Below are 23197 nucleotides of genomic sequence, written 5' to 3' on the forward strand. Positions count from 1 at the left end.
GTGATAAACGAAATCATTAAAATTACTAAAAATATAAACTCGGCACACACAACTGGTGAAAATCTATATCTGTATATCACATTACCGTTCATTGCCTTAATTTATCAAAGTACTGTATGCCAACCTTAGTTTTAAGCTGATGCATTGCAATGATTGTAATAAAGAAATCTTATTTGCTCAATTCAACATAATAAGGCATCGCAGTTTTTATTAGCTATGGGAAGGGCATTGTTGATGCCTAGTTAAACAAAATAATGCACAAAACTTCCAACTTAATATATGGATATTCAAGCTAACTTCTACTAAACATCCATTTTGACTGTCAATATGTTGTCCTAATTTATTCTTGACACCACTTCCCAACATTTGTAGCAACTGCAGCTAATGTTAATTTCTTTATTTGCAAAATGCTTTTGGGCCGGATTACATGTTCTTATATTTTTAAATCTTTTAATTCTGGAGACTATCTGAAGCCACTTGTTTTTTTTAACACATAAGCTCATTGATTTTTATCCACCTATATTATTATATCTTGCATCTGCGGTATCATACATGTAATAGTAACATTTTTATTTCACTTGCGTTTGTAATGCTGATGAAGGAATTTGTTTAGGGATGCCAATTTGTAAAATGATAGAGAATGTACATGTACAGCATCTTGACAGCAGCATCTGTCAAGTCAGTATGTATATTAAATACAGGTGAACCTGCCTAATGTTTATGAGCACTTCAGCTTGAACTCAATTTGCTAATTATTTGGGAACATGGGAAAGTGGAATTTGTTAGCCAGGTATTCCCACTGAAGACTCACATTCACCAACTGCCTACACAACAATACGCTCAAGATATTAAGTCTACCAAAAGCATGATAGATCTGTTGTTCAGTTCTTCAGGAAACCATACGAACAAATAGTTGGTTTAATAAAACTGCTGGCGGGTTGGTCAGGACATATCACTTGTAACAACAGATTCCTAAATATTTCTAGTTTACTAAACATTAACCAGTATCTAGACAAAGTTCGAGACTTTGCCTGGCAAGTATGAATGATATGAGACATGCTTAGTTATTGCTGCTAGGCAACAGTTATGCAAATAGACTGTAAAGTATAAGACAACACAAGGGCAATGATGTTTTTGGCAATTGCCACCCTGGAAGCCCACATCTAAAGACAAGTTGTTTCGAATGCGATGGCACGCGCGTGCAATCCAATATTCATGTACCTCTGCATACAGTGATATGTAACATAGTGTTGGCCAAATCAGTTATTCATGAATAATTGAAGCAAATTCATTCCTTCAAACATTTACAAACAAGGAATATAACTTGCAGCTGCCTAAACCAACCGCATAACATTTAACATGTATGGTCATGCAAAACAAGTCGGTAAATTGTTGGATCAAAGGCTAGAAAGGCCTAAACCTACTTTGATATACAAATATAGCAGACAAGCCGTGTTTGCCTTATGTACACAAATATATATCCAGCTAAAACAGTCTAATTGATGACAAAGATCAAAGTGTTGCACTATTATTTGGAAAGCAACATTTCAGTGAATGATTTATCCACAAAGAGAATTTAACAAGTCTATAATCTTAGGTAATATCGTGGGATTGTTTGAACACGTAATGTACGTAAAGCTGCCCAGCTTAGTTACACATGCACTTTCAAGAGCGCATTTTAAGTTTTGGGTCAAACTTTCAGTGTTTGTGGTAGTACCACCAAATTGACCCAATGCAGAACTGTTATTGAGCAGCGACTTGTTCATCACATCCAACGAATACATATAGATAACGCATCACCTCCAAGTGACAGTACAAAAGTATAAGTAAGCAGAGAAGACGCTACTATTCTGCAACTCCGCCGTGGGAGCTGCTACCACCCACAGAACCTTGGTTACTAGTAGGGGCTGGAGATGAACTATGGTTAGCAGTTTCAGCTTTTGCCCTGGCTGCTTGCTCTTTAACTACTGGATCTGCAAGCAACAACAAATAGGATCAACACTTTGGCTTCTATCAAAAAGGAGTCATAGAGTACATCGAAGAGAAATGCAGCTGAAGAGAACATGTGCTGTTGTAGAACAATGCAGCCATATGAATAAATGAACATACCAATTAGTATGTTACAAAGCTTGCCAAAACCATACAATTTAAAAAATATTACAACTCTGTCTTTTAAAACTAATGTGCATTAGTTTAGATGATTTTCTTATCAAAAAATAGTCTTGTCAATAAATGCGTTGATTTATACCAATTAACTGCTATCTTACGAGTTTAACAAAAACCAAGTGAAAACAATATAATGGAGAGCGTTTCACATCTTAGCGCAAAAATGATTGAGGGCTACAGCAATCTATAAAACTAATATAAAATCAAAATATAAATACAAACTGACTACGCATAGTACAACCTACCGCATCGCATCATTTTGTCAACACAACAGAACGAATCTGCTCAGTTTAAAACTTGAGCAAAATGTTTCCTTTGATAATTTGTTAATTGATATTGTTCCTTTGATAATTGCATTAGCTTGCTGCAGTGAAATGGCCATCTAGTGAAAGATGGCAAATCTTTTATTACAGTATACACAAATTTCAAAATACATTTGGACTTCTTTTTAGAAAAAAACACTTGTTTGCAGTGCAGAACTACTTTATGTAACAGAGATTTGTAGATTTGAAACAGTTATCAAATAGCTTTCACTTCGCCAGACTCATACATTAAATCTACAAAAATGTCAAGGGCTTTGTAAATCTATATGAGTAACTGCAGACCTTTAGTAGGTTACTCAGCTCATACATACATACTCGCCTTGTCTGTGGATTTGGAAAAGATCATTTAGATATTTTATGCTGTTACCTTACCTGCCTCATGTTCCCTATTATTTCCATATTCTTGGTTATTAAATTATCAAGCCAATTTCGCATTTACATTTGATTAAAAACACCTATTATGAACACAGGAGCAACCATACATTTTACTTTTAAACGTATATAACAAAATGATAAAAAGCTGTTATAAATAAAAATATTTGTGTGCTTTTCCTTCAATTTTTTGGTTGATGCCTGATATTTCAATATAAAATTCTGATAAATTATTTAAGCAATATTAACAATGTTATGACACAAATGAATCAAATAAATAATTCTTGTAGTGAGCGAAAAGAAGAACTATTAGATCAACGCTATAAACTATGTTTTGCAAAACCAAAAAAACATGCAAAAATCTGTGCAGCTCTATTATGCAGTCATACATGAACACACTAAGTTAAGTTTAACACGTGAACTTCAAATCAACGCAACTCATTAGCGTTAATTTGTTTTTACATTTTGTCTCGAAAGTATCTATCACAGCCAGCCTCTCTACTTTTATGCTAGTTTCAGGCTTTCTTTCCTTCGCATTACTTTTTTATGATAACTACCATAAGACTTGAGAAATTTCTTGCTAATTTTTCTATTTGTTGTTATAATTTTAAGTCAAACATTGCCTTCTTTTTTCATCACTGCTACTGCTGGCACTGGTTTTCATAAGATCTATAAAAATTGAAGGTAAAAATGAATGGCGTTGAGTACTGTTGAAAAGAAATATTTGTGTCATGTTATATAAGATTTGTATGTTAAGGTGAACAGTTTTGAAGTTTGACTAGAGCTCCAAAAATATGTAAAAACAAAAACACGTTACTACATTTAAATGGTAATATACTTATGCTCGATATATACATGAAAATCGATAGATAAATGAGGTGTGATTAGGTAAAAGGGAATAAAGGGCTAGATCTAACATTTTTTTGTTTTTGCCATCTTTGCTCCGGCCTGTTCTCATCTGTTTCAGTCAATTATTGAAAGAATAGCATTAAGAAAAATAATCATAGACATGAAAAAGTAAAAGCTTTTATGCAATTACTTTGCATATGAAAGCAAAATCGCCGCCATTATCATCTTTATTTTGAGGTTTAGAGGTAAAACTCAACATTTTCCTTGTACACTCCCTTAGAAGGCATGTCAAAGTAGTAGCTGGTGTATTAATGCAAATGGGCTCCACCCTTCCAAAAAACGGATTTATAATCTTCAAATCCCCATAACTCAGATAAGGAAAACTAATTCTTAGGCCCATTTTTCCTAATCACTCCTCAAATAATAAGATTTAATGCAGTTTTAGCAGTTTTATAAAGCGCATATATAGTAATGCTATAGACATTACCTGAATCTGTATTATGAGGTTTATGGTTTTGGAGTAAATTTGGCATACTCCATAGCTAAACTCAGGCATGAATAATATGACAAGATACACTTCGAAAGCGACATAGATTACTGATGCAACAAGCCATCACGCAATGAACAACATGCACCTAAAAAGCTTATTATGACACCTACAGAAATATGGGTGATCCATAGCTTCCTTGGCTGTCAGCCTTTCTGTGTGGTCGTACCGTAAAAGTTTGTCTAAGAAATCGAGTGACTCGGGTGAGACTAAGTGCTGGTTTTCACCATGCACAAATCTCTCCCAACGTTTTCTCGAATGCCTGAAAAGGACAGTTTCACATATGTATGCAAGACATGAAGCAACATCTGGTGATATATGAACATACTCGTAAGGTTATGTCTAATTGAATATGGTTTTGCCTGTCATACATATTTAGAAACCATGCAACAATAAACTTTTGGACCATATAGGAGTTAATCGGCTATACTACAGAATTCCATGTACAGTCGTACCTCGACATACAAGCTTAATGCGTTTTGAGTCTGAGCTTGTATGTCAATGTTCTTGTATCTCAATGCTATATTTCCTATATAGAATAACCTTATACAAATTAATCTGTTCCCATATAAGGTAAAAATCACCCAACAACAGAATATTACGATGGAGAAATGTGTTTTAAATTGCTGTAATTCAGTACATACGCTCACAAAGTAGCAAATACATATTTAGTAGTTATTTTCTGCAATAAGATGTAACATTATGTACAGTGGACCCTCAGGATACGATTACCCTGTTATACGATTTTTTCACCTGACAAAGTGAAACATGATTATTTCACCTCACCAAAGGCTACGAATCTTGTTTTCAACAAAATTTTTGCCTGAGTGCAAATTCGACAGTCGATGTGCTCATTACGTATGTCAAAATAACAAAGACGCCAAAATGCCGTTCGACGAAAATATGTGCACAACACCTGAAAGAGACACGATGACCGATTTCTCGGAGTTCAGCAATTCTCTTCTGTAAAACTAATAATTTCCCTTTAAAATTAGTAGTAAAGTCGGAGTTGTAATCCCTTCATACCAAAGGCCTAATGGTCAGACAACTTCTATTAACTTGCTAACAAAAATACACTTCCTTACCAAAACAGCATCGTTTGGGTTTTCTTGCCGAATTAGGTTGAAAAATGTTTTAAACAAGTTCGCTAAAAGTTACAGAGAAAGCGAAGACAAAAACTGATAAGTGATAAAATTTTAGTGATAAAAAGTTGAAATTCATTAAAATAGCTAAAAATACATACTAAAGCTTAGCTTCATGTATGTATGTTCAATAAGCTAAACATATTTGAGGTGAATTCAAAGTTTATGTTATACGTACGTCTGTGTTGAAGGTAAGAACTCCCTACGGTACATTATAATGTTACATTTTATTGCAGATCATAACCATTAAATACACTAAATACAATAAAGATACTGTAGGTAACTATAGTTAGTTACTAAGGTTAATATACTATTTTGTTATTAACTTTTAAAATGTACAGTACTTATACAAAATTTTACCAGAGGATGTCTGCATTGTATAGTTACTATTTTTCTATGCCCCTACATACGATTTTTTCACTATTCGATGCCAACCCTAAAACGGGTCAAAATCGAATCCTGAGGGTCCGCACCGTACAGTTCTATATGGAGTTCTTATCTTCGAGACAAACCTAGTGGTTAACAGCGGTGTGAGAGAGACTTGACAACAAGGAACACTAGAATTTTGTGAGGCTATGTAATATCGGATAAACTTTGAATTTAACTTAAAATAAATTGAGCTTACTAAACACACTATGCGAGTTTTAATCTTTTACTAGACTTGTCTTCAATTTTGTCCTCCTTTAAATTTTTGGGTTATTTGTTTCCGACTTGGTGATTTTTGCTGCGCTTTCACTATAACTTTTAGTCCATCTTTTTAAAACCTTAATTTAACAAGGCCGAACAATGCTTTTTTAAAACGGCCTCTTGCATACTTGGCCATCTAGTGGTCATCAGAAAGCAGATCGCATGCTTGTATCTCAAAGGTTTCTCATATCTCAAGGCAGAAACATGCTCAAAATTTTGCTCTTATCTCGATTTTATCGTATGTTGTAGCACTCGGATGTCAAGATGTGACTGTAGCAGACAAACATCACAACTAGTTGATTAGCCAATAATCACCAAATAGGCATTATAACATAAAAGCTCACCTGCCAAGTATGTCGTTGAACCTAGGATCTAGTTCTATTTGGTATTTCTCTATGTAGTCATACAATTCATCAGTACCCAAGACCTTTGCTATACGAACTAGTTGATCATAATTGTCATGACCGTGAAAGAAGGGCTCCTTCCTGAATATCATACTCGCAAACATGCACCCCAAACTCCACATATCCAGCGAGTAATCATACATCTAAAATTGAATAAAACATGGTGCATGACATATTGTTTTTTTTTCAAGCCTGCTATAAGCTGCATTTGTTCAAATTCTAATACAGCTCATCAAAATAATTGATCTATATTTCTGTATATCTGTTTTAAAGTACTGATCTATAGCCAAACCTCAACTTGCAAATAGGGTTCTAATATTAATTTTAATTAATATTAGAACCCTATTAATTTGTGGATAATTATCAATGAAGCAGTTCAACTATAATTAAACATTTTAAAAGATATTTTTAGAAACTGGTCAAGGTTAATACTACAAACGTATTATTTGCTAAAATAAAATTTAAATTTGTCTTGCTTGATGTAGCTTTGGCGACATGGCCAAAGTCAGCCAGCCACATTTTGGTGTCTCTACCAACTAAAGAGTTCATATAGCCTATCTAATTTCTGGTTTTTATAGCGTACGTACGCACGCACACACGATGAAGAATGACGCATTATGTAAAGTAGATTGATTGACCAATGAAAGTTGGCCTCAACAGAGTCAAGGCAACAACATTCATAAAATTCGCCTTATAGTTGTAGAAGCATCGCCAGCAATCAGCGTATATATATAAATTTCAAAGTTTGTCTGTATGCATGTCCTTCGGAATGTCCAGGTATAGCTATTAAAATTTTGGAATAAAAAGCACGGATTCTGCTGGACAATTGTTACGCTGACAATTGTATAATCTTGAGTAGGAATAGCCTAAACATTCTGTCTGTTCAGTCAGACAAAGTACCAGACAAAGACAGCCCGATATCTCATTTTTACATTTATACCAGTGTCAAGAGGTACCAGTATCATCGTATTCAAATTTTTGATGGATAGCTTCTGCTGGAACATGAACCCTTTTTATACACAAACACACTTCTATGCACGAATTTTTATTATTAATTCAACACATGCAGGATTTTTATTTTGTTTTCTCAACTCGTATTAATTGTATCATTACCAAGTCATCTTTTATTGTAATCGTAACAAAACAGACTTAATTTAGTTATTACCGTAAAACCTCTAATTGAACGTCACCTCTATTTGACCATCACTACGAGAGAGGAGTTGAAAAATAGAGCGCCACCTCCATTTGATTGCCATTTTAAACTATCTTTGATCTTTATGAACCCATAATATCATGTGATCAGTAAAGGTGTCTGCAAAATCATATTAATAAAGGATCATTTACATTAATAACAATCAATTATCTCGTTGTCCAATTCCAGAGCTTATCACTTTTTTCGTTAAAACTTTGAAAGCAACATCATAGAAATTATCAATAACGTCTCAGGCTAATAGTAGTTCCTTGTTCAACACGGTTTTGATACTTCGAAGTACTTACATATATAAAAAATGGTTTAAATTTATAATGGTAGATGAACTTTCAAATCAACGCCATAGAAATAATTACTGTCTCAGGCTAATAGTAGTTTCTTGTTTAATTTTTATCCTTGTTTGTTTTTTGTACTTCGGAAAACATGCATATAAAATGGTTTGCAATTTTTGGACTAAAGGTTAAATTTAGCAAACAAACTTGCGTAAGAATTTCGCTCTGCCAAAAATTGTTTGTATGCTAATATCAAACTAGTCCAGCAGTGCAGAAGAGTTGAGTCCAGAGGATATTGTGGAAAGTATTGGACACCTAGAAGATGTTCGTTCAATCGAAAGCAACAATCAGAACGCCGATAGCCGAGCAAACAATGCAAATATTTTTGTTTCAAAAACGTTAATTCTTGTTTCTGCATGTAATATAAGTATGGTTCGTTTATGTTACTTGTTCATGAATATATACATTTATTTGTATCAATTGATTATCATTATATAACTTATAAATATGCAGACTTATAGCATGTTATTTAATAGCATTCTCGCGGCTAGCTTAACACGGCACGATGTATCGATGCTCATAACTTCACTTCTATTGCACATAAAAAGCTGGTTTTGGCTGCAAACTGTAGCAAGCATCAATGAGTGCAATGAGCTTTTACACATTGTTAAATATAGATATAAAATAAAAATGTCTTCAAATTTAGAATGAAATATAAATTGCAAATGCCAATAAATTGCAAAGAAGGACACAGGCTATAATATCATAGCAGGTCAATTGCAAGCAATAACAATCAACTGGTAGAGATATTTCTCGGTTTCTCGATGCATATTTATCAAGTAAGAGATCTTTGACAAGTTGGAGGTCAGTTAGCAGATTTATTGCATCCAATATTACTCCAACGGAAAAAGAGAGCAAAATATAGGTGACATTCGCTTCATCCGTAGTAGGGCTAAATTTATCTTCCAAAAATTCTGACGAGCCATTTGAAAAATACACTGCCAGCCTCTTATTTGACTGCTACCTCCAATTGATCTCCACTGTAGAAGAAGGGTTGGAAAATAAAGTGACATGGCGTTCAATTAGAGGTTTTATGGTATTTGCTAATTATTTCACATTTACATTGAAGCACTATTATAGTTGTTTTATGTTGTTTTTTAATTCATTTGATCTGCACAAAACATTTTTCTCATGTTATGAAGTTTGAAAGTTACAGTAGTTTGACAAAGTTTGAAAACCTTTACAATTGTTTTATTTGTCCTGTTAATTTATTTAAACTGCACAAAACACTTCTCATAATATGAAGTTTGAAAGTTAGAATGGTAACTGTTATATGTTAAATAAAAATACAATTTTTGTGCAAAGACTTTTATCATCTGGGCAATGCCGGGCATTCGGTAATCTAACTATATAATACGGCTAACCACTAGACTTACTAGACTAGTACTTGATGGTGAGTTTTTGGGCAACTATTTACATTGTTACATTTTTGTTGGAAAAAACTAGACGCTAATGATGACAAACGACACACTACAAAAAGAATATGGGTCTTCCATATACTATAATTACTACTGACAAACTCACCTGGTAATCTAGCAGTAATTCAGGGCCTTTGAAGTAACGTGAAGCAACCCTGACATTGTACTCTTGTCCAGTATGGTAGAACTCAGCCAAGCCCCAATCAATGAGACGCAGCTGTAACACAAAAGCTTGAAGTAAAGCGAGTGAATTACAATTACAAGGTTTCCAAGTAGCTAGTAGAAAGTGTATAAACTATTTCTTATGAATGTAAAAACAACAAGCATGCAGGAAAAGTGTTATGCAACCTGCTTAAACGAAAAGCATGAGAATGGATGCGTCATAGATATCAACAAACGAACCTTTCTGTTTTCATGATCTATCATCACATTGTGAGGCTTGACATCGCGATGCATTATGCCCATACTGTGGCAGTAGTCTAGCGCCTGCAAATCCCAAGGAATTATTGAAATACAAATATGAAAAACTAATGCAACCGCAACATAAAGGTAAAACTCAAATCCAATCACAATGAAAAGGTAAAAACCAAATAAAATAATGACCAATCATCAGAAACACCTCACCGCAATTTGGCTTTGTGATGAGTGGTACAAGAATCATAACGTATTCCGTTTAAAAATCAAACGCAAAAATGACCACAGTGATCTGCAGAAATCCGTAAGTTAAACACCAGTGCATTATCAAATTTAGGTTTTTTCGAATAACAAATATCCTAACATTTCATAACTACAAAGTATATCATGATTACATAGTAAAAGCAACGCTTGAAATATAAACAAAAAACAACCATTAGTCAAAAACTTAGTTAATCCATCAGGATCAACTAACACGATACAATATACTAATATATATTAATACGATCAGGATTAGAGATCACTCTAGGTTTATGAGATAGTATTATCAAAGAAAAGTAGGTAAAGGCATTATTAGCATGAATTTAAAATCAGGACATTCGACTCAAAACTTACCTTGAGAAGTTCGTATACGTAGAACCTAATGTCAAAGTCTGTGAGAGTTTGATACAATTGCTACAATGAAAGACAAGACTGTAAACAATCAAATTGTGGCACTCACACTCTTAAAAATGGCAGTACTTATATAGTGTTGCGACAGAGAAGATACATGAAAAAACAAAACAGTTTAAACTCTCAAAGGTGTAGAAGAAATTTTTTTTACAAATGTTCAGAAATAACCTTCTGCTGTTTTGACACATGTCCAAAAAATCTAGATTTGAACTCATGTGATGTTGCGGTTTGAATGCAGCCAACTACGCACTATTACTGCTGTCCATGCAATACTTCATATAAGCATGAAATCCGAATTTGTCATGCTGCCATCCAAATTACTGCGCAATTTGTGACTAAAACAAAATTGTTTGGGAATAAATTTGACAATTTTTTTAAATAGCTGTGTAACCACCTAGTTCATAATTATAGACTATAGTATAATAATAACAACATTAGACTCCTGAGTGACGTGTATTTAAAACATTAGGTTTGGCAACAACATAACTATCATTATCTTGGCGCTGGGCTTTGCTTCTATAATGAATATCAGGCTATCTTAAACAGGGTTATAAAACAGTTTTTGATAAAAGAAAATAGATAGTCTAGAGTAATAGGTTGCTGTTCATTAGCAATAGCAATCAAGTTTTTTAGCCAGTCAAGTGGATAGTCAGCCACATAACTACAACAATAGTTTGCTAAGTCATTGTTGAACAACCCAATGGTTGCAAATTATGCAACAGAGAAGATCATTGAATAAAAAAGTTCTTTTTGACTGTTACCCTATGCTTATAATATGATTAAAAAAACATTTTGCCACAATAGTTCTACACACATTAACGATATCTGTTGGTTTCATATAATCTGTTATCAGAAGTGAATGTGTGAATTGTGAACATACCTTAAAATCTGTGTTATTGACGTGCTCAAATACCAGTGCTGGCGTTCTAGACTGCAATAGAATGCAGAAAAGATATATGACCAACCAAACATTGTGCTACACCTAGATACATAAGAAATTGGGGTAAATTTAGCTGTCAGCGAACTTCAGTTTCTTGCGTGCCCTCAGCCAATATGTATAACAACAAATCTAGACATTGACGAACCATAATAGTCTCGCTATTATCTGCTACCCATTTTTCACATTGGTGCATTTGATAGTGAGCATAAAACACAAAATACTGCTTTAAAAATGCATTGCATGCATAGCAGGCAATACATAATGATACTGCCATATCAGCAAGTAAAGAAAACTATAACAAATATGTTATGCAGACCCTCAATGAGTGATTCCTTGCTACTCCAAGTATTGGTCATCATTATGTAGGTTAGAATGCTGACAAACACAACTAAAGCTTTGTGTTATGCATTAAATACGAAAATAATGAAATATATGGTCAGAAGCTTCTGAAGTTGAAAACAAACTGACTCTGAAATGCAAAAACTGGAAATGAAGAAATTTAGTGATCTTCCATGCATGTTATAGAAACTGTACAGCAATTAAAACGGAATCAAGGCTTCTACGGAGTATATATTTGAAGCATGGAAATGAAGTGAATGTTCTTGGAATTTCATCAACATGAAAAAGTTAGGCTTATATTCGAGTGTACCTAAAACCAGAACAGTACTAGATACATGCACATAAGGATACAACTTGGACTTACCACAGGGTCTTTGACAATGGCATATAGACGGATTATATTGGTTCCTCCTCGTAAATTTTCTAAAATCTTTATTTCTCGTTTAATTTTTTTCTTTTTTACTGGCTACAAATATAATTGATCATCTCAATAAATTGGTAACTCAATGTAAAAATAGGTTATAATTAGATGAACTTGGAGAAGTCGCTCTCAAGAGGCTCTCTCAAAATTTACAAAAGTTGATTTAAACCAACCACTGTAACACCTTAATATATTTGTAGGATTTTAACAAACTCATAACAAACCTTTCAACTATAATTACAAGAATCTTTCATTTAGCAACGCGAAATATCCATGATACTTAATCCAAACGAGATTAACCTTTTGTAAATCAGATTAATATTGAAAGAATTAAACCATGGCCACGTTATGATAATGCCAACAATTGATGCTGAGACATTAATACAGTTGAACTTGGACATACATAGCTAATCCTTCACACAATTTTCTTTGCATGTCAAAACCATCAAACATAGAACAAGCAATCTTATAAGATGGCACTTCATCATTTAATTTGAACATTGAGCAATAAATACTTCAGGCACCTACATATTGCATTAAAACTTATTCTTTATATACAGCAACGTCGAAGAAGGCCAATGTGAAAACTAAATTAAGTAATAGTCAATAAAAAATGTTTTTATTATCACTTGGTCTTCCGTTTAAAGATGGGTGAATTGAGGCGTAACCTTGGTGCCACATGAGATGGATAGAGCAGCGACAGGCAGTATAGAGACTGAATTTATATTAATATAACAGTTATAGAATTTTTACGGTAATGTTTTATAATTTTTAACATTTTCTTTAAGTTGCATAGTAAGCATCCACCTTCAACCATTTCTAACTACTAGATGGCTTAGGAGAATTTTAAAGAATAGATCTAAGGATGCTTACCTTTACCAAACAAAAGATCGTTGAAATAATTGTTTTGAGTGTCGATCGTGTGTTGTAGACTAAGCCTGTAGTGAGAAACTAAATTTGAAGGCAGTAAATCAAGCTGATATTTCCAACAACACACCATTATGGGACTTCCAATTTGCTAAGGTTTGTCAAAATACTAATGCGGCACGATTCTACACACAAACTGCATGACCACCATCATTCAAAAAACCATTCCATAGCGTTAATATCATACCGCCTAATGAATACTTGTGAAGAGTTTCATAAACTTTATTTTCTACATCAGTTGATTTTGGTGCAATTGGGCTACAAATCACAACGCAAATTAGGTTCATAACCTCAAAATCAATATTATCTTGCCCAAACATGGCAATTAATGGTAATGAACAAATACTCATTTGGTTGCTACTCAATACCATACAGGCTACAAAAACCATAATAAAAAACGTACCTTGAGTATCTTGGATACACATTTATCGCCATTCGTTATATTGTACGACTCAAACACTTCGCTGTATTTCCCTCGACCAAGTTTTCTTACCAATTGAAAGTCATCCTGTGACCTGCATCAAAACCCGACCAAATCTGAGAATTTATCAGAGTGTAGAATTTATTTTTACTGTAATGAGAAAACCAACAAACTGATTTTAAATAACAAAAGCTTTACCTCCATTCTACGACGTATGATTCATAGTCCCAATACTCTCTTGGCCTGTGCATGTTCACATCAGCATAGACGCGCGCAGTACTTGGTCGAGGAGCCATACTGTGAGATGCCGAGTGAAGCACTTTGGCAGCAGTACTCCGACGAATCTTGTATTAACCTGGCGCCGGCAACCAATTGCACTAAAGCCTTATAAGGTTATGACATGGATCGAGTTTGAGTGATCTGAAATAACAATGATGACAACCATGTTAGGCAGCAGTCTTTACAGCTTGAAATGGAAATAACGTTGATGCTGTTTTGAAACAATTCCTTGATCGGTTTTGTTCAGCGCAGCAACTCAACTGTTCAATAGAAAGAGTCAAATTGATCGCAATTGCACCCACTCCGTTACTGTTGCCTAAATTCTTAGTGGCATTCTACTAGCCGGTCAAGAATTGATTTGACTCAATGCTCCTGGACACTCAGAAAATATAACTGGCCAGTTGGGTATTAACGTTTGCAAGTTACCAACTTAAAGATGTGGTTGCGTCAAAAAGGCCGATTTGATGAAAATAAGACCAAAAGGCTAAAACATCAGCTATAATTTGATGTCATTTTTTGTCTTTGTAGACTAACCCTGTCCAGAGGTATATGCGTTTGAATGAGGCCATGTTTTAAAAAGATCAGATTCCAGCGGGTGCTTTATTCGTGACGTAACGAGTGATACATCTAAAAAAAATCCATGAGCGATAAATATAAGATCGCTTTATTAGTCAATCATCAGCACTAAATTTTTTTATAGGTCGTAATAAATGTTTTCACTCGTAAAACACGTTGTCTGTGATCTCAATTTTAGGGATTTTACTCTGCTATTAGATCGCATCGACATTAACTTAACTAATTTACATCGTTACTTTAATGAATTACTCGATCGACACATTTTATTGATGAACAAAATTGAAAAAATGCTTCCAGTTCCTGCGAAGGTGACTGAGTTTTCTGAGCAATAAGCGGTCAGCGTTTGTGGCAGACAGCTTATAGTTGGAGCTGACAGACATCAGCTGCAGCATTATGCTGAAGAAAGAATGGAAGTAAAATTATCTTTTACTTTAAAGGTTGACTTGCAACAAAATTCACATTAAAGTTATTTGGTATCAAAAGATTCACCATGTCTTACTCTGTTGTGTTGTACAGTGGTGTGCAAAATACTTGGGACGCAAAGAAGAATATTAATATTTAGCTGTAAAACATCATTTTTGTATCAAACTCCTGTTACATATATATGAACCCACACATTTTTGGAATCCTCAGAATGTTAGAAATCTAATAATAATAAAATAATTGCACTAATTGCCACTTCTCATGAGATACTGAGTTTCAAAGCTCGTCACTACAGAAAACCTGTATTTTTCCACAATTTAGTTCATAATTCGAACTGTGTTTCGTGTCACTAAATGAGTTATAAAATCTAATGAATAACTCTTTTATATGTTGGTGGCCCTGAAAAGGGCCATTGGGGTTGTGTAGTGGTACATCAGTACTTAATTGAACCACCTTTGCTGGAAATAACCATGCGGCAGCGATGGGGCATGCTTTTAATCAGTCTCAGAAGTTCTTCTTGAAATATCATCCTGTGTCAGGCCTTCACTATCCTTTCTTTTAGTACAAGTTTGCTTGAAGCTCTCCTATCTTTCCTCAAGATATTTTTCAGTGTCTTCCAAAAGTTTTCAATCGGATTCAGATCCGATGTCTGAATCTCCAGTCTTGATGTGCTTTTGCCCAATCCAATCTCTTTCCCTTCTGAACAGATGAAAGCAATGGTTTCTTCCTGGCACGGCGTCTGCTTAGCCCACCCTCTTCAACCTTCTCGTCACTGTAAACCTGCTTGCTTCCACACCTGTTGACTTTTTCCAGTCAACAGCTAACTCAGCACGGGATTTACGCCTGCTGTCTCGACCCAGTTTACGCAAGACCCTATCGCTACGAAAATCTGACTTGCGTTTCCGTCCACTGTTTCCCGCTCTCTGGTCGTCAATCGTTCCAACTTCTTTCCATTTCTTTATAATATTATGCACTGTAGACTTTGCAATTTTCAATTCTGCAGCAATTTCTCTCACAGTCTTGTTCTGTTTACTGTAAAGGTGCACCACAGAATACTTCTTGTCGCGAGAGATGACATGATGAAATCAAATGAATTTATCAAACTTCTGCTCAGCCTTTTATACGAAAACTGTAAATGTCTGAGAGAGTTACGATAAACAATGCACAGAAATGAGATAAAAGAATGTCTTTGAGATAACTTTAATTCAGTTTTGACATTTTCACTCGTATCAAAAGCCAAATTAGAGAGACAAATGAATTGAAGAACAGGTCTAAACAGTGAAAGGAGATTATGGTCCATGTGCTCCAAACATGGAGACAACATATCAGTAATTTACTTTATCTTGTCGAAAGTAAGATCAGTGCATTCCTTACACTCTGAGCTTTTCATTGATGTGTACAATTATAAGATTAACTTCAATATTACTCAGTCTAGAGCAATTTAAACATTATGTAAGCATTTATAGCATAATTGCATAGGTGTCCCAAGTATTTCGCACACAACTGTAGGTGCCAAATATGTGGAAATGTTCTTAAAAGCTCAAAAACGAAAAGCCGCCGTAGATTGGAATCTGTTTATTTCTCTGACGTGGTCATTACAGTAAGGTTATCTTCCTGTCACGTGATGTTCTCACGTGAATTGAAAGTCCAATATAAAGCTCAATATAAAACTTATCGTGGCAATAGTTTATGACAAACACTTCGGGTTTTACCGAAGACCCGTATCAAATATAGATGCTCGCTACTTTACAGTTTTGTTTCGGCATTATTCAATCGTCAAGTCGTAATCTGATCACGTGACCCAATGCTTCGCAAATAATTTTTGCAGCACTTTTCGATTATCACAGGTGACCAACAGGCTTGTCATGATTATCAGACAATGGTATGTCCTCCTTTGAGCTAAGGTTAAAAAGTTTTACGATTTTTTACGGTAAGTTATAAGATATCAGTGCTAAAAGTGACAGCATTACAATGACGATAAAACAAACGCGTAAGAACAACAGACATGGTTTTATTGAATGCGTGAAGTACATTTATGAAAACATTTCAACGAATGAGGTTGCATTAAAGCGTAAACAGAAACCATCCTGTAACAACTACGTCCCATTTGAGCCGTTTTGGAAAGCGAATCCAAACTACGGTGGTCTCGTGTGGCTGCAATTAACTGTTCGTTTTTTAGCTTCTAAGAGCTTGTAACCACATTCCCACATATTTTGCACCTACAACACAACAGAGTAAGACACGGAGAATCTTATGATACCAAATAACTGTAATGTGAATTTTGTTGCAAGTCAACATTAAGTCTCGTATAGATATACTGTTGTGTTTACATTCAGATTATATTTCCCTGTTTGAGGCTATGGTGTAATTTCCTGTGCGCGCGTGCGGGATACGGATGCACAGTGAGGTCTTGACGGCTTCTTTTTAATCCATAGCGTCTAGCAATACAATGACTTAGATTGATGAATATACTAAAGATAATATTTAGTACTCATGAATACATTTACTAATTAATAGAATTATAATTTTTTGCTATCACCAACCATCGTTTTATAATTTTTTATAGTTTCACCTAGCTATATTTGCTTCAAATTTTCTTTGGCAGTTATAGCTAATAAATTAGATTTATGATGAGACTTTAGATGTTCAGTTCTCACTTGTAGAAAATGAGGAAAATCGATTGATCAATGCACATCTTTAACTTCCGGAATCAAAGCTTCGAATCGTTGGCTTGGCGTACTTACGCTTTTGTTAAACACTTAATCATTTCTAAATTACGCGCAATTTATCTAACTCCCAATTTGAAAGCATTCAGTAGATACGCGTTAGAATGACATACAGTGCACCCTCGAGATACGATGTTAATCCGTTCCAAGACTGGCATCGTACGGCGAAAAAATCGTATATCGGGGTCTAAAAACCATTGTAATTATACAATGAAAAAAAGGTAAAAATCGTCCAAAATTTTATAAAATAGCTGTACATATTGAAAATTAGTAACAAAATAGTATGTTAACTTTAGTAACTATAGTTACCTACAGTAGCTGCATTGTATTAAGTGCGCCTAGTGATTATAATCTGCAATACTGTAAAATTGTAATCTGTGTACCAAATGCAGATCGTAGGGTAACAAGTTCTTACCTTCAAAAAGTACGCATAACATAAACATTGAATTCACTTCAAATAAGTTTAGCTTGCCAAACTCACACTTGAAACCAAGTTTTAGAATGTATTTTGAACTATTTTAATGAATTTCAACTGTTATCACAAAATTTTATCCTTCATAAGTTTGTCTTCACTTTCATTATAAAATTTCGCATGTCTGGTCGAAAACTTTTTCAACCAGAATTTAATAAGAAAGGCCAAGCGATGCAGTTATCGAAAGCGGCCTCTCACACACCTGACCATCTAATGCCTACCGAAAAGAAAAATTAAATTTTATTTACCATGCAGGAAGTACATACCTTTGGAGTAACGTGACTTTAGCTGGTATATTGTAGCGAATAAAGCAGAGGAGGCAAAAACGTATCAATGCTAATTATGTTGCTGTACACTTGAAGATTAATTTAATACGTAATAAAATGGAATTTTAGCAGGCTAAAGAATGTTGTCTAGTCCTGTCCACTTTTTCTTCTGGTTTAAAATAGAAAAATGCTGGTGCAATGCAGAAAACTGCTAGCTAGCTAAAGCTTGTACAAGGATCCAGAGAAGGTGCTACAGTAGTTTTTCTTGTATGAAATGTTGACAATCAATGTATCAATACATACCAAGTTTGTACATATTTATACCCTAGAGGAAAGGGCTTTAACAGGTTTCAGAAAGTAATGTAGATGCGTCAACTATCTTGAGTAGCTAGTTATATGAATTACATACATACGATGAATTATATGCACGTAGGAGATAACAAGCCCACCTGCAAAGACATGGTTAAACAAGAAAATAAAACATAAAATCAAAAGGAAACAAATAAAATATGAAAAACATGCCACACAAGAGATAAATAATATATATTATACATGCATTGTTTTAATGTACAAGTCCACATCAGTAAATTAAACACTTGAAATATTTCTGCCAATGTGGGGTTTTTTGTATCTTCTATTTCCTCGCCTTTACTAAATGGTTGCTCCTTTTGAATGCTGATCGCGTGCATGACCTAGCTCCTTCAAATCTTCAGTCAAAAGCTCTTTTTTGTGCTTGCTTTGTTTTGTTTTAATAATAATTGCAAATGCTGATTGGTTGCGATCATATTCCTTGACAATGTTAATAATACGGGTGCCTTCTTATTTACGACATCCAACTTTGTTGACATAGACATTATTTTTCCTTCATTTTGTAACGTTTGTATCGGTCTCAGATTCCATAGCTAACGAATTAAATGTAGATACTTGTAGTTATATACGTATGCTGACTTGAAAGTTTATAGTAAAATATATAATAACGCTACAAATGAATATTTGCTCTCGCTTGTGTTTTCAACAGGAAATTTTCTACGCGGAATGCTGACATGAGAGATGTCGATTATAGTGTCTCTTCTAAACGTTCTGAAAATGTTTTCGGCAAAATATATTTCGGTGTCTTTTTTATTTCGACATGCGTTATGAGCACACCGGCCACCAAATTTTAATTGGGGCAAATTTTTTTCGCAAAATCGTTTGGTGAAATAAAATTCGTATAACGAGGTGAAAATATCACAATGTTTGAGTTCGTAAAGTGAGAAAATCGTATATCAGGGTAATCATATCTTGAGGGTGCACTGTATATTTATTGCATTTGTTTCTGTTGTGCGTGTAACAACTGAGAACTTAGCTGATACAAAAGCTGTGATGAAATAAGCTAACTCGACGACCTAATTACCATAGAGCGGTAGACTTGGTAGTCGGTACTCAAATGTTTACACAGCATTCAGAGGAAGTTAATATGACAAGTTTTAAATTTCCCTTATTTGAGGAGTTTGAAACATTAATAATAATGTATCTGTAGCTGGATTTAAAAATTTATTCTAGCCAACATGAGCAAATACCAAATAAAATATATGCCAATAGAGCTGCGTAGGACTGGACTTGTATTGCATTAGCCGATGTGAATAGGAGAGATAGAGACAGGTTGTATCGCGCGTTACATCATTTTGGGCAAATCTGGGCATGCTTTTTTGGCCTGAGCGGTTTTACCGCAATCAATTTTTTTCGATTTCAATCTTCAAATATCTTGACAATGAGATCGCCTAATACAACAAACAACATATCACCTGATAAACAAAAAAATACTTTCGTTTAAAATAAACTCAAATTTGACGCAACCTCATCTTTAATTGTATGGAATGATGCTTAGCATAGCAAGTGACTATAGTTGAACTCGCATTATACAGAGATGGCAAGGTACGATAGTAAAAAAATCTGTTACACAGCAATTACATGCTATTGCAGCATCAGCACATTGATAACACCCAAAAATATGTACACAGCAACAAAAATGTTGGCAACTATCTTAAGCTCCCACCATTACAATCTGACTAGTCGCTTAAGCGACTAATAATAATTTTTTCTAGGTAGCTGCAAAATGTGCCATGCTGCTGACATGTCTGGTAAAAATTAAATAATCAGTCAGACGCTAGCACACAGTTATGAGCAGGCAGTAGTTGTAGGATTGATTATATTGATATTTGTCAACCAAAAGAAGTGAGCTTTGGAATCGTAATTACTATTACATATGTGTGTATATTATCAAGTGCACACATGAGAATTAAATGCATTTGGAAAACATGTCGACGGTCAGGAGATGAGCATCAGCCAGTGGGATAGTTAGCAAGAGTTGGTCCACACTACATTTATATTCATTCAAGCTAAATTTAGCATTGGTTCTTAATCTCACCAATGCATGTTTTAATACCGGTTTTATTATAATTTGACTGTTATTCAACTGCTGCTTGGCACGATTGGCTTGGGAAGCTTTTTAGAACAGAAAAATATTGCGGGTCTGTAATGAGAAATTGATAAAATTGCACTGCCTAGTACTTTTGTTAGCGAAAACCACCTTGGTGGTATTATGAAGTTATGTGAAGTTGTTATAAAGTTGATGAAAAGCATGAACATTCTAATAAAAAGCATGAAAATTCTCAAAAATTGACCGGCGATGTGATTTTACAAGGAATTCAGTTATTGTAACTCCCAATAGCTTGTCATGAATGATCAATTTAGGTCATCTACAAACCTGCTGTATCATCGGCAATACAAGTATTTTTATACAATACAATTATTTTCAACAAAAAACTAAATATGGAAATACTATGAATAAAGCTTGAACATTTCTGATGTTGCATTTTCCTTCATCAGTATTCATCACTATTACAGTGGTAAAATAGCAAAGGTGCCTAACCTCTTTTAGCAAAAATTGTTAAATCATTAATTGGCGCTAAAATTTTATTATACCTAGCCAGAACAATGGCCAAAACAATTTATCAAGTCTGAATCGCAAGCAAATAAAACTTTAAAAAAAAGGGATGTAACGTAAGTGTTAAATTTTGTTTTTGATTATTCGTTTTAGAAAGAGTAACAACGCAATCAATACAGTAGCTTTTGCTCTAAAATTATTCTACATTCATTCAACCTTTGTTAGGATGCAATAAAACATTTTTAAACAGACTTAACAGAATGGAAAATGCCAAGAAAATCCTGATGAGTTTGAAAATAAAAAACCAAACATGACCGTGCCTCCAAACTACAGACTTGGAGATACACCCTTGGAATGGAAAGAGGATACAAAATATTTGGGTGTCCACCTACAGACCGACCTCAGATTTGAAAAACAACTCAAAAACCAAAAGGCCTACATGGTTTTCGACATGCTGAAGTATCTACTACATGATGTCCCTAAACAGTTTCGTTTCATAGCATACACCAACCTATGCATACCATTCCTAGAATACACACACATACATGGTAGAGGATTCATCTTTAAACAGTATCATACATGATGTGGAGATAGTGCAAAACTGTGCTACCCGAGGACACTTATGTATTCGCCTCATCGAACTTTCGCGAAGTCATCCTCTCGCGAAAATTTCATGAGTGGAACTAAACTATCATAACGAACGAAAACGCGGAATTAAATGTTCATAGGTAGTCCAAGAAACAAATGGCAGCAAGCGATCATATTGCATCATCAATCTCAGCCACACAATTTTACCTGCGGTTCACAATTACAAACTAGTCCCAAATTGAAAATTTTCCTTACCGGTGAACCGAACCTGAGGAATCTAATTACGTTTGTGCTACTCACGAAACTAAATACTAGCGAAATATAAGTGTCCTAGGGTATAAGATTCATGGCAAGACTGAAGGGAAGAAGAAGTATAGTGACGCACAGAATGAACTAGACTAAAGAAAGCTTCAAATGCGATGAAAAGTCACAAGTTGAACTTGCTGATCTGTATCGTGCAAGCAGAGAACACTAACAGTCCACCCTTGTCTGCTTATGACGTGGTAGTAAAAGATCGTAAATGACCACAAAATCAACGCCGCACGGCGAGCCACTATCTATTATTTGCAAACTACAGATGGTGCCACCAAAGATTTCTATCAAGGACAATACACGAAATGAGGGACTACCCAACTAATAGCTAATTATGATCAGCGGTATTGCTGAAACCCTCACCAAATATATTAGAACACACTGTTAAGCAGGCGAGGCATTCTTACGTCACCAAAGATAACTGAGTGTTCTACCTAACCAGAGATGAATTCAAAGGTAATGATCGTGAAAGTATCAAGTAGCAAATATCATACTAAATGATTTTATTACAACAGAAGGTAGTATAGCGAATCAACAATCAGATGACAGTTAATTCTACTAACCATTTACTCAAATGCTTATGTTGAGTAACTTTTATTGAACGACTAACAACCTTTGTTTAATTTGAAGATGGCACGCAGACCTGACAGTTAACGGTTTCTGAAAGCAAAACGTTCTTGTCGAGCATGCAGTAATGTCTCTAGTCTTTTAAATAGTGCTTCGTGTTCTAATGCAACCTTATTAACAGATCTCATAGTAATGCTCCATTTACAAACATATTGAAAAAATTGGCTATTGTTATGCATGCCTAGCAATAGAAGTTAAAACGCCGTTCTATAACAAAGGGTTTCATGGAGGTCGGAAAAAAACAACAATGACCTGGAACAAACAAAAGTTCAGTTTGAACATTTCAAGATGAGCATAATAAACAAAATTGCAAACATGTCTTTCGTACTATAACAAGGCTGTGAAAGCAATGAAAATATCGTCATACGTATAGTATGATAAAATGCTTTCCGTTGTCGTAACACAAATGGCCGCCAAC

General features: G+C 34.6%; 1 protein-coding gene across 1 annotated transcript; it reads right to left on the bottom strand.

Moving 5' to 3' along the window:
• Positions 1–1174: 1174 nt before the first annotated feature.
• Positions 1175–14000, bottom strand: LOC137391737 (casein kinase II subunit alpha-like). The gene is made up of 10 exons (XM_068078272.1): positions 13783–14000; positions 13567–13678; positions 12180–12281; positions 11417–11467; positions 10480–10539; positions 9853–9936; positions 9557–9667; positions 6431–6633; positions 4371–4519; positions 1175–1973 (listed from the first exon to the last, which is right to left on the bottom strand). Exons 1-10 carry the CDS (start codon positions 13878–13880, stop codon positions 1846–1848), a joined length of 1098 nt encoding a protein of 365 aa, XP_067934373.1. The 5' UTR covers positions 13881–14000; the 3' UTR covers positions 1175–1845.
• Positions 14001–23197: the final 9197 nt, after the last annotated feature.

Source organism: Watersipora subatra, chromosome 3 (assembly GCF_963576615.1).
Source record: "Watersipora subatra chromosome 3, tzWatSuba1.1, whole genome shotgun sequence".
Classification (NCBI taxonomy): Eukaryota; Metazoa; Bryozoa; class Gymnolaemata; order Cheilostomatida; family Watersiporidae; genus Watersipora; species Watersipora subatra.

Bases quoted from the DNA above. Each gene is read 5' to 3' on its own strand.
- LOC137391737 (XM_068078272.1), bottom strand. From the start codon at position 13,880: ATGGCTCCTCGACCAAGTACTGCGCGCGTCTATGCTGATGTGAACATG. The intron at 9,668-9,852 runs GTTCGTTTGTTG...TTTGTGTTACAG, and splicing joins TAGATCATGAAAACAGAAAG to CTGCGTCTCATTGATTGGGG. The intron at 6,634-9,556 runs GTGAGTTTGTCA...ATTCAATTTTAG, and splicing joins AATTACTGCTAGATTACCAG to ATGTATGATTACTCGCTGGA.